This window comes from Cetorhinus maximus, chromosome 4, assembly GCF_964194155.1.
Source record: "Cetorhinus maximus chromosome 4, sCetMax3.hap1.1, whole genome shotgun sequence".
NCBI classification, from domain to species: Eukaryota; Metazoa; Chordata; class Chondrichthyes; order Lamniformes; family Cetorhinidae; genus Cetorhinus; species Cetorhinus maximus.
This window is the reverse complement of record NC_135882.1, coordinates 142,307,524-142,321,186: the sequence shown is the minus strand read 5'-3', so window position 1 is coordinate 142,321,186 and position 13,663 is coordinate 142,307,524. Positions and strand designations below refer to the sequence as shown.

At 43.0% G+C, this 13,663-nt stretch overlaps 1 protein-coding gene across 1 annotated transcript in view; it reads right to left on the bottom strand.

Moving 5' to 3' along the window:
* Nucleotides 1-13,663, bottom strand: part of tg (thyroglobulin) — a 443,647-nt gene that overhangs the window by 410,298 nt on the left and 19,686 nt on the right. The window contains exons 7-8 of the mRNA XM_078541245.1: nt 9,443-9,586; nt 4,063-4,248 (exon numbers count right to left, since the gene is read on the bottom strand). Coding sequence (XP_078397371.1) covers nt 4,063-4,248; nt 9,443-9,586 — 330 coding nt within the window. The remainder of the gene's footprint in view (nt 1-4,062; nt 4,249-9,442; nt 9,587-13,663) is intronic.

Sequence of the window (13,663 nt, the reverse complement as noted above, 5' to 3'; positions counted from 1 at the left end):
TTATCTGACTCCCTGGGCTGGATTTTTGCTACTGAAGTGGGTAGCTCAAAACAAGATTTGTGAATGGGCATTTTTTTTCTTAGCAGTTCACACCTGCCATTGTTACTAGTTGGTTCATTGTTCTGTACAGGGTGTATACCGAGTGAATGGGCATGAAAGGGTCATGAATGGGCATGAAGGGTATGAGGGGCCATTGGGAGCATGAGTTGGCATGGGGGATAAAAGGGTTGGATGGGGAGCATGAGTTGGTATGGGGGGATCTGGGTAAGACCTTCAAGTTGGGAATGCAGGGTGCGGGCTTACTACCGGCACCCTTACCTCATGCCAGTGAAAATTGGGGATGCCGGGAATGGGTGCAGGAGTCCTGGAATTGAGTCCTGCCCGACATTTTTAAATGGCTCCAGAGATATTCTGATCCCACGAAAATACATGCATCTGTCTCTTCCCTCCCAACTAATTATCATCCTATGTCACAAGGTTACCTCCAATTCTACACTTCTTAATTTTTGCTAATAATCATTTGTGCAGAACTTTATCATATGCCTTCTGGAAACCGATATGGATGACATCCATAGACACTCCAAAACTGAATTCAAATTGTCAAACTGCCATTCCAACTCACAGGGTTATTTGAACTCGCTGTTTACTAGTCCAATCATAGAACCACTACATTACCATACTCCTGTCAATCCAGCTTTTTCTAAAACAGTCTAAACCACTTTCCTGACAACCCATTCCAACTATTGGTCACCCTCTATGTGAAGAAATATTTCCTGTTATTTGTCTAGTATTTAGCACAAACTTGATTATATTGGTTTGTATGTGACTTGTTTAGATTGGATAATTATCTTGATTTGGGTAAGTTGTTGGAGAGCTGCCATTGCAATTGGAACCAAAAATTGAATTATATATAGAAAGGAGGAGTAATTACTATTTTTCTTTTGATAACCTACAGTCAGTACTAATTTAGTAGGTGCAACCTAGCCCAGCCTGAGTTAGTAACTTGAAGACCCTGATCTGACCTATCACCTGACTTGCTAGTTCAGAACCTGGATTTATTCATTTGTGTTGTTCATGCATTATGACATAAAGTAAATACCATAAGATCTGGCTTTATCAAAATATAAGTACAAATCACTTGTGAAATAATCATAATTTAAAGTAGTATTACAAGCGGCCCTTAGTGGCTTGGAGGGCAAATACAGTACATGGGGTAGTAGTTGCAATTTCATTCCATGTGTGCTCTGTCCAAAGGCAAGTCTTTGGCTCATTGTCTGTTAATGCTTCATACTGAACTAAGATAAAAGCAAAATACTGCAGATGCTGGAAATCTGAAACAAAAACAAAAAATGCTGGAAAAACTCAGCAGGTCTGACAGCATCTATGGAGAAAAAGACAGAGTTAATGTTTTGAGACCATATGACGCTCTGAAGAAGGGTCTTACAGACTCGAAACGTTAACTCTGTCTTTCTTGCCACAGATGCTGTCAAATCTGCTGAGTTTTTCCAGCATTTTTCGTTTCTCCTTCATACTGAACTGTTCCCTTGGCAGTTTTTGTCAGTGGTGGTTTGTCATTGTCTTCCATTCACAGGGGCAGGGCCCAAGTCTACCTCAGCCAGAATAAAATCTAACCCATGCTGTTGAAGTTATTCTGAACCATACATTAGCCATCCAGCCAACTGAGCTAACCAGTCCCCTGGAGAGCAATGTAGGACTCGAAATGAGGCAGCTATGAGATGATGCCACTGACGTAAATAAGTGGAAAGAAAAGGTAGTTCCAAAGCACTACTGAAAGACAAACCATGAAACTAGGATACAGAGGCATGTGCTCAAACTGGCAAATGGCAACCTTAGGACTGATATCAGGGAGTTCTCTCTCACACAAAAGTGATCAAAACAAGAATGAACTCCCACCCAGATTAATGGAGGCATAAACACTGGAATCATTTAAGAAACAGTTAAATGATGTAATGCAATCTTGGCGATTATTGTCTTGCTGGATAAGCTGGAATAGGCTCAATCATCTTTCTCAACAGTATCTCCACTGAGAATGGGAGCAAGTTTCTAAGTCAGTTCCTGGTCTGTTCTCAGTTAAGTGATTTTAGCTTCTCAGATTCTGTGCCTCAGCATATCTTTGTGAATGTTAGTGATGATGAGATCAGCATGGGTTGTAATGCTTCCCATAGTTGAATATTCTGCTGACAGTTGGTGCTTATGAATGGCCACATGAGTAAAGTGTTTATGCTGTACATGGGCCCCATTATCAATGCCGTAGAGGGGGAAGGGAACAACTAATCCCTAATGATAAATCAGTGAAGAACCTGCATACCATCGCTTGCCTCACCACCTGGATCAAAGATTGCCTCATTGTTCCTTTACTGGCCCCCCCGATATGCTAGAACAGCTCATGGCTTTTGAATGGTGAAGACACTTAGGAGTCAGACAGTTAGGTAACTTCACTGGAAGTGCAATGGAAACCATCACCTCCCCACCACTTGGCCCCAAACAGGTGGGTGAATTTTACGAGGTGTGGAGGTAGGGAGCACATGAATTGCTCACCCCCACCTCCTAGTAGAAACGTCGGTCTTGAGCCAGTCAACTTTAAAAAGGGGCTGCCCTGCAGCAATAATACGCTGGGGGTGACCTTAACAAGCTGAGAATGGGACTTCCATCCCTCAGGGAAAGTAAGCCCCGCCCTCATGAGTTGGCCAGCAGCTGAGTAGTTCTCAGCAGCGCCAGAATGCAGCAGTGGCCAATATTAGAACTACAAGGAAGTCCTGAGAAGAAGATAACATGCCTATAACATGCCCTAAAAAGCTTATATTTCACCATATTTCTATTTCTCTTTAGTTCTGATGAAGAGTCATACAGACTCAAAACGTTAACTCTGTCTTCCTCTCCACAGATGCTGTCAGGCCTGCTGAGTTTTTCCAGCAATATTCATTTTTATTTCAGATTTCCAGCATCCGCAGTATTTTGCTTTTATCTTAAAACAACATGCCTACTGGGGTTTTTGGTCGGAAAGGGATTGGGGACCCGAAGGAGGGGAGCGAGGGGGCTAAGAGGTCAGGTTTTAGAGGCAGGCTAGGGGAGGTACTACAGAAGAGTATGCCCTGGAGGGGGGATGAGGGGGCAGCATGCCCCCGACGGGCACAGAGGACCCCCCAGGGAGGTACCTTCCTTCCTTCACATCTTTTAGCCTGAGTTGCCAAAGTAGCAGGCTGGCCTCCTTCATTCCACCTTCCTCAAACAGGCATATTATTGCGATGGAGGCGGAATGAGGCCCCTAACTTAAGAGCGTGTGGGTTGGTTGATGCCTGACCCACCACCTCCCTCCCTGCATATTATGGGGGATAGCTCGGGTGTGGGTGGGAAGACAGTGGGTTGGCCACCCACTTTATATTATGTGTCCCCCCAATTGAAATATGCCAACAAGGGGCAGTAAAAAAAACGCCCCAGGGTTTTTGCCAAACTTCCAGTGAAAGAAAGGGTTTACATTTATATAGCACCTTTCATAACCTCAGGATGTCTCAAAGCACACGATTGCTAATGAAATTCTTTTGCAGTGTAGTCATTGTTATAATACAGGCAATGCAGCAACAAGTTGCACACAGCAAGATCCTGTAAGCAGCAATCAGATAATAACAGATTATCTGCTTAAGTAATTTGACTGAGGTATAATTAATAGCCAGGATGCTGGGGGAAACTCCTGTTCTTCTTCCATTAGTGCTAGGAGAACTTTTACATCCACCTGTTAGGCAGGCAGGGCCTCGGTTTAACATCTCTTCCAAAGGATGGCACCTCTGATAGTGCAGCACTCTCTCAGTGCTGCACTTAAGAGTCAACCTCGACTATGTGCTCAGCTCTCTGGAGTGAGATTTGAACCCCCCACTCCACTTTCTGACTCAGGCGCAAGTACGTTGCCATTGGCTCTTTTGTTTTGGCAGCGGAGTGGGAGTACTCCAAGGAAACTCTGGACCACTGGAACTATAAAAATTATATCATGTCAGTATTATACCACGTGCTGAGTAGTGATAGATTAAACAACCAGCAGATACTCACCACAATCAGGTGCTCCTCCTTGCTGCCTTGTTCCAGAGATCTCTTGTCCATTGGAATCTGTGCACCAGCACTGACCCCCGGCCTGACACTGGACTGGCAGGTAGTTTCCATTGGCGTCACATAAGGGAGTGAAGACATTGCCAAATGAGGAAGCTGTAAACCTCTCAATTTCACATTTTGTTGGGCCTGTAACAAAAGGGTAAAAAACTCAGATCTGAAGTTAAATTCAGAATGTTCAGATGAATGCTAATGGGAAAATAACACTGTTTAAATTAGGTTCCAGCACTTCTTGCGATATTTACATGCCTCAGCAGATTACTTGGCACGTGCCAAATTTGCACAGTATGATGTGGTGCTGGCTGTCAGGAAGGCCCTAAACGTGGAGCTGGGAGCAGCGGGGGTGGTCCCTCTGACCCCACATTGAAAGGGTGACAGCTGCAACCCAATCTCCAGTTACACTTCACGCCAGCTCCGCACGGCTCACTGGCCCCAGGGCCCAATATCAGGAGCACCTCGACCTTTACCATTCAGGCGCAGGGTTTGCTCTTCACCCTCCCAAAAATAAATAGGTGTCCAAAAATTTCTGGGCCCAACAAGTCCAGTAGACTGACTTAAGCCTTTACTGTCAAACAAATTGATTGAATAGTTTTAGCAATCACAAATATTTACAGTAATTTTAAGTTTCACTAGCACCTTAAGTGTTGTAACATAATAAATAGTTTGAACTAAAACATGAAAATGAAGAATATTTCGAATGTAGTCACTCCCTTTTCCCCCCTATCATCAGAGCAAGCTATCTGACCTGACTATACTCCTTCAAAAGATTGTCAGGGATCCAGTGAGTTATGTAACAGTTTGCTCAATTAAAAATGAATAGCCAATCAAAAATATATTTGGACAAATACATCCAAAAGTATTAAAATTTTATAGATTAGTGCTTTCATCGGACATCTGTCCAACAATAACTATTGATTGGCAACAAATCTATAAAAAAACTAGTTGGAATATTCTTCTGTGAGTGAGAACTTATGTCCCATAGTAGAATATCAAATTCAAGCTCATAAATTAAATCTTACACAAAATGCTTTACTTTTGACACAAGTAATAAACATTTTATCTGTGAATTAAGAGGTGAAGGATGTTGCTGCTGGAGAATGGAACGCTTTCAATTTTTTTTATTCATTCATGAGATGCGGGCATTGCTGCTGAGGCCAGCATTTACTGCCCATCCCTGATTTCCCTTGACAAGGTGATGGCAAGCTGTCTTCTTGAACCGCTGCCGTCCATATGGTGTAGGTACACCCACAGTGCTGTTAGGGAGGTATTTCCAGGATTTTGGCCCAGTGACAGTGAAGGAATTATGATATATTTCAAAGTCAGGATGGTGAACGGCTTGGAGGGGAACTTGCAGGTGGTGGTGTCTGTCTACAGAAGCTTGGTGAGTTCCTGCAGTGCATCTTGTAGATGGTATGCACTGCTTCCAATATGCATTGGTCGTAGAGGGAGTGAATGTTTCTGGATGAGGTGCCAATCAAGCAATTTGTTTTATGTCAAGCTTCTTGAGTGTTGTTGGAGCTGCACTCATCCAGGCAAGTGGAGAGCATTCCATCACACTCCTGACTTGTGCCTTGTAGATGGTGGACAAGCTTTGGGGAGTCAGAAGGTGAGTTACTCACCGCAGGATTCCTAGCCACTGACCTGCCCTTGCAGTCACAGTATTTATATGGCTAGTCCAGTTCAGCTTCTGGTCAAAGGTAACCCCCAGGATTATCAGTGATGCTAATGCCATTGAATGTCAAGGGGCGATGATTAGACTCTCTTTTGTTAGAGGTGGTCATTGCCTGGCACTTGAGCGGTGTGAATGTTACTTGCCACTTGTCAGCCCAAGCCTGGATATTCTTCAGGTCTTGCTGCATTTGGACATGAACTGCTTCAGTATCTGAGGAGTCGCAAATGGTGCTGAACATTGTGCAATCATCAGCGAACATCCCCACTTCTGACGTTATGATGGAAGGAAGGTCATTGATGAAGCAGTTGAAATGGTTGGGCCCAGGACACTACCCTGAGGAACTCCCGCAGTGATGTCCTGGAGCCGAGATGATTGAACTCTAACAACCACAACCATCAACTTTTGTGCTAGGTGTGACTACAGCCAGTGGAGAGTTTTCCCCCTGATTCCCATTGACTCCAGTTTTGCTAGGACTCCTTGATGTCACACTTGGTCAAATGCTGCCTTGATGCCAAAGGCAGTCACTCTCACCTCACCTCAGGAGTTCAGCTCTTTCGTCCATGTTTGAACTAAGGCTGTAATGAGGTCAGGAGCTGAGTGGCCCTGGTAGAACCTAAACTGAACATTACGATATCGCTAAGCAATTTCAGGTAACCAGCATCAAAGTTTAAATTCACTGACGTTGCCCTAATTAAACAGGCATGAAATGAGCACTATGGTGCACAGCATGCATGTGACATTTGTAGGAATGATGTTCTTTCTTTGCCTGTGTATTGATCTGTAGGTAACCTCTGTAGCCATGCTTCAAAAACTGGCTTGTACTAATTTAGAACTGTGAGATGGTGGAATTGCAGGAGTGGTATAATCACTGATGTATGATGCCATGCACAGGCAAACATTGGACAAGAGATGTATGATTGTGTAGTGAATTGTTACATGGATGTTTCTAATTGGCAGACTCAAGGGAGGCAGTTGGTGGAGAACTATATGGGGAGTGGGGTGTTGCCAGCATAAGAACAGTCCTCTCAAGGGGTTTGATGATGTGAAGAAAAAAAAGGAAGACAAAGAAGCCGAAAAGCTGAAAGCTGTGCAAGAAAACCAGAAGCTATGAGGAAAGTGTGCTGCCATCTAGATAAGAACTTAAGAACGTCAGAAATAGGACCAGGAGTAGACCATTTGGCCGCTTGAGCCTGCTCCGCTATTCAATAAGATCATGGCTGATCTTCTTGAGTTTTTGATTTCCATATTGCTATCTAACCCCAATAACCTTTGATTCCCTTGCCTAACAGGAATCTATCTACCTCTGCCTTAAAAATATTCAATGACCCCGCCTCCACCATCCTCTGAGGCAGAGAATTCCGAAGTTGCACAACCCTCAGAGAGAAAAAAATCCTCCTCATCTCTGTCCTAAAAGGGCAACCCCTAATTCCAGGTATCAATCTAATGAACCTCCCCTGAACTGCTTCCAACGCATTTACACCCTTCCTTAAAAAGGGAGACCAAAACTGCATACAGATTTCAAGGTGCGGTCTCACCAATACCCTGTATAACTGAAGGATAACATCATTACTTTTATGTTCAACCCCGCTTGTAATAAAGCATAGCATTTCATTAGTCTTATTAATTACTTGCTGTACCTGCATACTAACTTTTTGTGACTCGTACTAGAACATCTAGATCCCTCTGCACCTCAGAATTATGCAGCTGTTCTCTATTTAAGTAATAATCTGCTTTTTTGTTCTGCTTTGATATAAATCTTAAAAAGTTGAGGCCCCAGCACAGACTCCTGTGGGATTCCATTTGCCACATCACCAATCCGAAAAAGACCCATTTATGCATACTCCCTGCTTTTTGCCAGCCAGCCAATCTTCTATCCACGCTAAAATGCAAATAGGGATCTAATGCTTGCTTCAGGACCCCTTCTGAAGTGCTCCTCCTACCTCTACTCCAGTTGTTGGCACCCCATCGACCCTCCCTGCCCCTGACTATTTCCCCTTTCCATCTTGATCATGCCCTTCCCTCCTTCCTGATTGACTGAGTGGAGGAATACGTGTTATTCTACCTTGTGTCAGAATCAATTCAGGCTACAGTTTCTTGTTAATGAGGAGCTGAAACAGGAGAGTGCACTGTAAATCAGTGGCTAAATAGGTAGAAAAGTGGACATTGAACTGGTATTCATCCTTGAAATCATATCATTAACAACAAATGACTTGGAGTGCACAGCAATAATGGGCTAGAAATTCATTCGCTTACTGCCATGTCTAGCAGTAATATTTAGAATTACCTCGATTTTGGGGGGCAGGCAGCCACGTGGATTACTACTTATGTAGCCTGTCTGGCTTTCTTCATTGATAGATTTGTGTGATGCCGCTTGAGAGCGAACTTCTTCCCCAGTATCTCTAACCACTTATAAGGCAGAAAGAAACATCCAGAACAGAGCAATTTACTTACCTCTGTAATTACACTCAATATCCACACCTTCCATCTCCAGTGTAATTTGGTTACATTATGTATCAACTCATTAAATGAGGGGTGACAGTGGTGTAGTGGTAATGTCACTGGACTAGTAAGTCAGAGGCCCAGCCTAATGCTCTGGGGACATGGGTTCAAATCCTGCCATGGCAGCTGGTGGAATTTAAATTCAATTAGTAAATCTGGAATATAAACCTAATCTGAACTATCAGCAATTATTGCAAAAAAGAAACCCACCTGGTCTGCCGATGCAGATAGGTTCAATATTGACACTAATAGTGTTACATAGGATATACAGTTAACTGCCCTCTGAAATGGTGTGGCAAGCCACTCAGTTCAAGGGCAATAGGACAACAAATACTGGCCTTGCCAGTGACTCTTACATCACATGAAAGAAAAAAGAATTAATTGCACAGTAGCTCACTCAGTTGAAAGGACATGTAGAGCAATATCATGGGGACACTATCCCCTATAAGTCATACATTATCACTGCTTGGACATATAGTCCCATTCCTTCATCGCCAATATATTATTATCCTGAGATGTCCTACTGTAGGAATGTCATCCGACTGCAGGAGTTCAAGGAGAAAGCCCACCATCAGTTTCTCAGGGTAATCTGGGATGGGCAATAAATGCAGTTGCCCACAACCTTAGGACACTTTTTGTGAAAAGATCAACACCCAGCAGGAAAAACAAGGATAATTGGGAGCTAGGAGAGACCTGATGCACTATGGCTCAGTTCATAGCACCCTCGCCTTTGAATCAGAGGGTTGTGGGTTCATGTCCCACTCCCGGAAACCAAGAACTGTGATTGTACTCGAAAAGAGTTGCAATCTGTGACTGTTGATAACTCGAAAGAGTATCAAGCCTCAAACATGTCCTGAGAATACGAGAATATACTTTTCCCACAAAGTACTGGGACTGGAAGGGAAGCAAACATAACACCAGTTAAAAGTTTAATGTCAAATTATGACTTTTTATTGCAACTCCATAACCACTAGATGTGGGGTTTGCCCAAAATTTTTTTGACATCCTGAGGCAGGGAACAGGAGGTGTCATTGATCAAAACAAGGGCACAGAGTGGAAAGCCTTTATCTATCCCAGTGCAATAATCCAGTGAAACATTAATGGTTAATGTTAGAATGAACCGTTTTCAAACTCTTCTCTGTGAGCACTTACATCTAAATCTGCCAGTGATCAGCAGTTGCACAGCAAGGAACCGCCGCTGCAAAATCCGATAAATGCCAGTGTCTGTAAACGAGTGCCCAAGCTGTGAGTCAGCGAAGATAGTGTCATAGATTTCATCCAATAACAACTCCAGAGCTGACAAATAAAAAAAAAAGGGAAAATAAGATCAGGCAGGGTTAGTAGATACAAAATAAAATACTCACTTTATCTAAGCGGTCAGGTTCCTGGAAAGACAAGACAAAAATGTTGGAGTTTGGAATATGAGAGTGAGCCAGGCAGAACATTGTCCTACAAAGGGTAATAGGGCCTTGGAATAAGTTACCAGGGAAGATTATTGCATTGGATCATTTAAGTGGATTTGAAATGCTATTAAAGATGTTCTGGAGTGAGAAGATATTAAAGAGTTTGATGTGGGGTTGATCTATGAAAAAGTGACTGGCCAGTTGGACCAAATGGTCCAATCCCGTATATACAAATTACACAGTGTTCCATAGGATATACAGCACACATCGAGCCATTCAACTGAACTAGATTGCGCTGGTATTTATACCAGGCACAAATGTTCTCCCATTCTATCAAGCTAAATTCAGCCTTTCAGCATACCTTTCTATCCCCTTCCTCTCGTACTCATTTAGAGAAAGAAAGAAGGGAAGAAAGAAACAAAGAAAGAAAGGAGGAAAAGAATGATCAACTTGCATTTATGTAGCTAGACTCAGGGGTGGCCAGAGGACTGGAGAATTGTAAACATTAAGCCCTTGTTAAAAAAAGGTTGTAAGGATAAGCCTAACAATTACAGGCCAGTCAGTTTAACTTCAATGGTGGACAAGATTCTAGAAACAATTATTCGGGATAGAATTAGTAGTCACATGGAAAAATATGGGTTGATAAGGAAGAGTCAACATGGATTCCTAAAGGGGAAATCGTGTTTAACTAACTTGCTGGAGTTTTTTGAAGAGGTAACAGGGACTTTGAAAAGGCATTTGACACAGTGCCACATAACAAAAATAGCTGAAGACACTGGATACTGCAAAGGTTATGGGCCCTGACAATATTCTAGCAATAGTGCTCCAGGACTTGCCGCACCCCTAGCCAAGCTGTTCCAGTACAGCTACAACACTGGCATCTATCCGGCAATGTAGAAAATTCCCTAGGTGTGTCCTGTAAAGCAGGACAAATCCAACCCGGCCAATTACCGCCCCATCGGTCTACTCTTGATCATCAGTAAAGTGATGGAAGGAGTCATCAACAGTGCTATCAAGTGGCACTTGCTTAGCAATAATCTGCTCAGTGACACTCAGTTTGGGTTCCACCAGGTTCACTCAACTCCTGACCTCATTACAGCCTTGGTTCAAACATGGGCAAAAGAGCTGAACTCCACAGGTGAGGTGAGAGTGATTGCCCTTGACATCAGTGCCACTTTTGACCGAGTATGGCATCAAGGAGCCCTAGCAAAACTGGAGTCAATGGGAATCAGGGGGAAAACTCTCCACTGGTTGGAGCCATACTTAGCACAAAGGAAGATGGCTATGGTTGTTGGAGGTCAATCATCTCAGTTCTAGGGCAACACTGCAGGAGTTCCTCAGGGTAGTGTCCTTGACCCAAACATCTTCAGTTGCTTCATCAGTGACCTTCCTTCCATCATAAGGTCATGATGGAGGTGGGGATATTTGCTGATGTTTACACAATGTTCAGCACCATTTGCGACTCCTTAGATACTGAAGCAGACTATGTCCAAATGCAGCAAGACCTGTAATCAAGGCTTGGGCTGGCAAATGGCAAGTAACATTCATGCCACACAAGTACTAGACTAGTGCTAAATGATTTGGATGAAGAGACCAATGACATTTGCTGATGACACAAAGGTAGGTAGGAAAGTAGGTTGTGAAGAGGACATAAGGAGGCTACAAAAGGATATAGATAGGTTAGGTGAGCGGGCAAAGATCTGGCAAATGGAGTATAATGTATGAAAATGTGAGGTTGTCCATTTTGGCAGGACAAATAAAAAAGAGACATATTATTTAAACGGCGAGAGATTACAGAACTCTGAGATGCGGATCTGGGTGTCCTCGTGCATGAATCACAAAAGGTCAGGTGAAGCAATTAATTAGCAAAGCGAATAGAATTTTATCATTATTGTGAGGGGAATTGAATACAAGAGTAGGGAGGTTATGCTTCAGTTATACAAGACATTGGTGAGACCACATCTGGAGGACTGTGTATAGTACTGGTCTCCTTATTTAAGGAAAGATGTAAATGCATTGGAAGCAGTTCAGAGAAGGTTTACTAGATTAATATCCGGAATGGGCGAGCTATCTTATGAGGAAAGGTGGGACAGGCTAAGCTACTATGCGCTGGAGTTTAGAAGAGTAAGAGGTGGCTTGATTAAAACCTGGAAGGTCCTGAGGGCACTTGACAGGGTGAATGTAGAAAGGATATTTCCTCCTGTGGGAGAATCTAGAACTCAGGGGTCACTGTTTAAAAATAGGGGTTACCCATTTAGGACGGAGATGGGGAAAATATTTTCTCTCAGAGAGCTGAGAGACTTTGGAATTCTCTTCCTCAAAAGGTGGTTGAGGCAGAGTCCTTGAATATCTTTAAGGCAGAGGTAGATAGATTCTTGATAAGCAAGGGGGTGGGCAGAAATATGAGGTTAAAATCACATCAGCCATGATGTTATAGAATGGCAGAGCAGGCTTGAGGCCGAGTGGCCTACTCCTGCTCCTAATTTGTATGTTTGTATAACTTAGCCATTCAGGATTCATACTGACTATTTCTTATTGTGTTGTCTGTCTCCGGATGCTTTGTTTTTTAAATCACATTTAGTACAGATTCCGGTATCACTGATTTTCTTTCTGCAATTCCCTACCATTATTTAGTATACCCCTTTCAGGTTGATGGATTCCCTCATCATTTAACTCAATACATAATGGACAGAAAACAGAGAGTGTAGAATAAACAGGTCATTCTCAGGTTGGCAGGCTGTGGCTAGTGGGGTACCACAAAGATCAGTACTTAGGCCCCAGCTGTTCACAATCTATATCACGATTTGGATGTGGGGATCAAATGTAATATTTCCAAGTTTGCGAATGACACAAAATTAATTTGGGTAGTGTGTTGTGGGCATGATGCAAAGAAGCTTCAAAGGGATTTGGATAGCTTTGAGTGGGCAAGAATATAGCAGATGAAATATAATGTGGATAAATGTGAGGTCATCCACTTTGGTAGGAGGAACAGAGGTGCAGAGTATTAAATGCTCAGAGATTGGGAAGCATTGATGTCCAAAGGGACCTTGGTGTCCTTGTCACTGAAAGTTAACATGCAGGTACAGCAAGCAATTAGGAAGGCAATTGGTATGTTGGCCTTTATCACAAGAGGGTTTGAGTACAGGAGTAAAGATGTCTTGCTTCAATTGTATAGAACCTTGGTGAGACCGCACCTGGAGTACAGCTTTGGTATCCTCACCTAAGGAAGGATATACTTGCCACAGAGGGACTGCAGTGGACGTTCACCAGACTAACTCCTGGGATAGCAGATCTGTCTTACGAGGAGACATTGAGGAGTCAGGAACCTGTATTCTCTAGGGATTAGAAGATTGAGAGATGATCTCATTGAAACTTACAAAATTCTTAAAGGGTGTGACAGTGTAGATGCAGAAAGGATGTTTCCCCTGACTGGGGAGTCTAGAACCAGCGGACACAGTTTCAGAATAAGGGGCAAACCATTTAGGACTGAAATGAGGAGGAATTTCTTCACTCAGAGGGCAGTGAACCTTTAAAGTTCTCTACCCCAGAGGGCTGAGAAGCTCAGTCATTGAGTATGTTCAAGACAGGGATAGATAGATTTCTGGTTACAAATTACATCCAGGGATATGCGGATAGTGCAGGAAAATGGCATTGAGATGGACAATCAGCCATGATCTAGTTGAATGGCGGAGCAGGCTTGAGGGATTGAATGGCCTACTCCTGCTCATATTCCTATATGGAATCTGTATCCACCCTGTTGAATCTTTTTTCTATTGTCATTATGGTATTTTTAACTAATACAGCTACTCCACTGCCCTTCCTTTTGCTTTCCTTTCTAAGTGTGTTAACAAATTTTTAGTTGCCAATTCTGTTCTTTATATGGCTGTGTTTCAGTCATCCCTACGATACCTGGATCCTGTCTACAAATCATTGCCTCCAATTCATCAATTTTGTTTTGAATATTGGATAC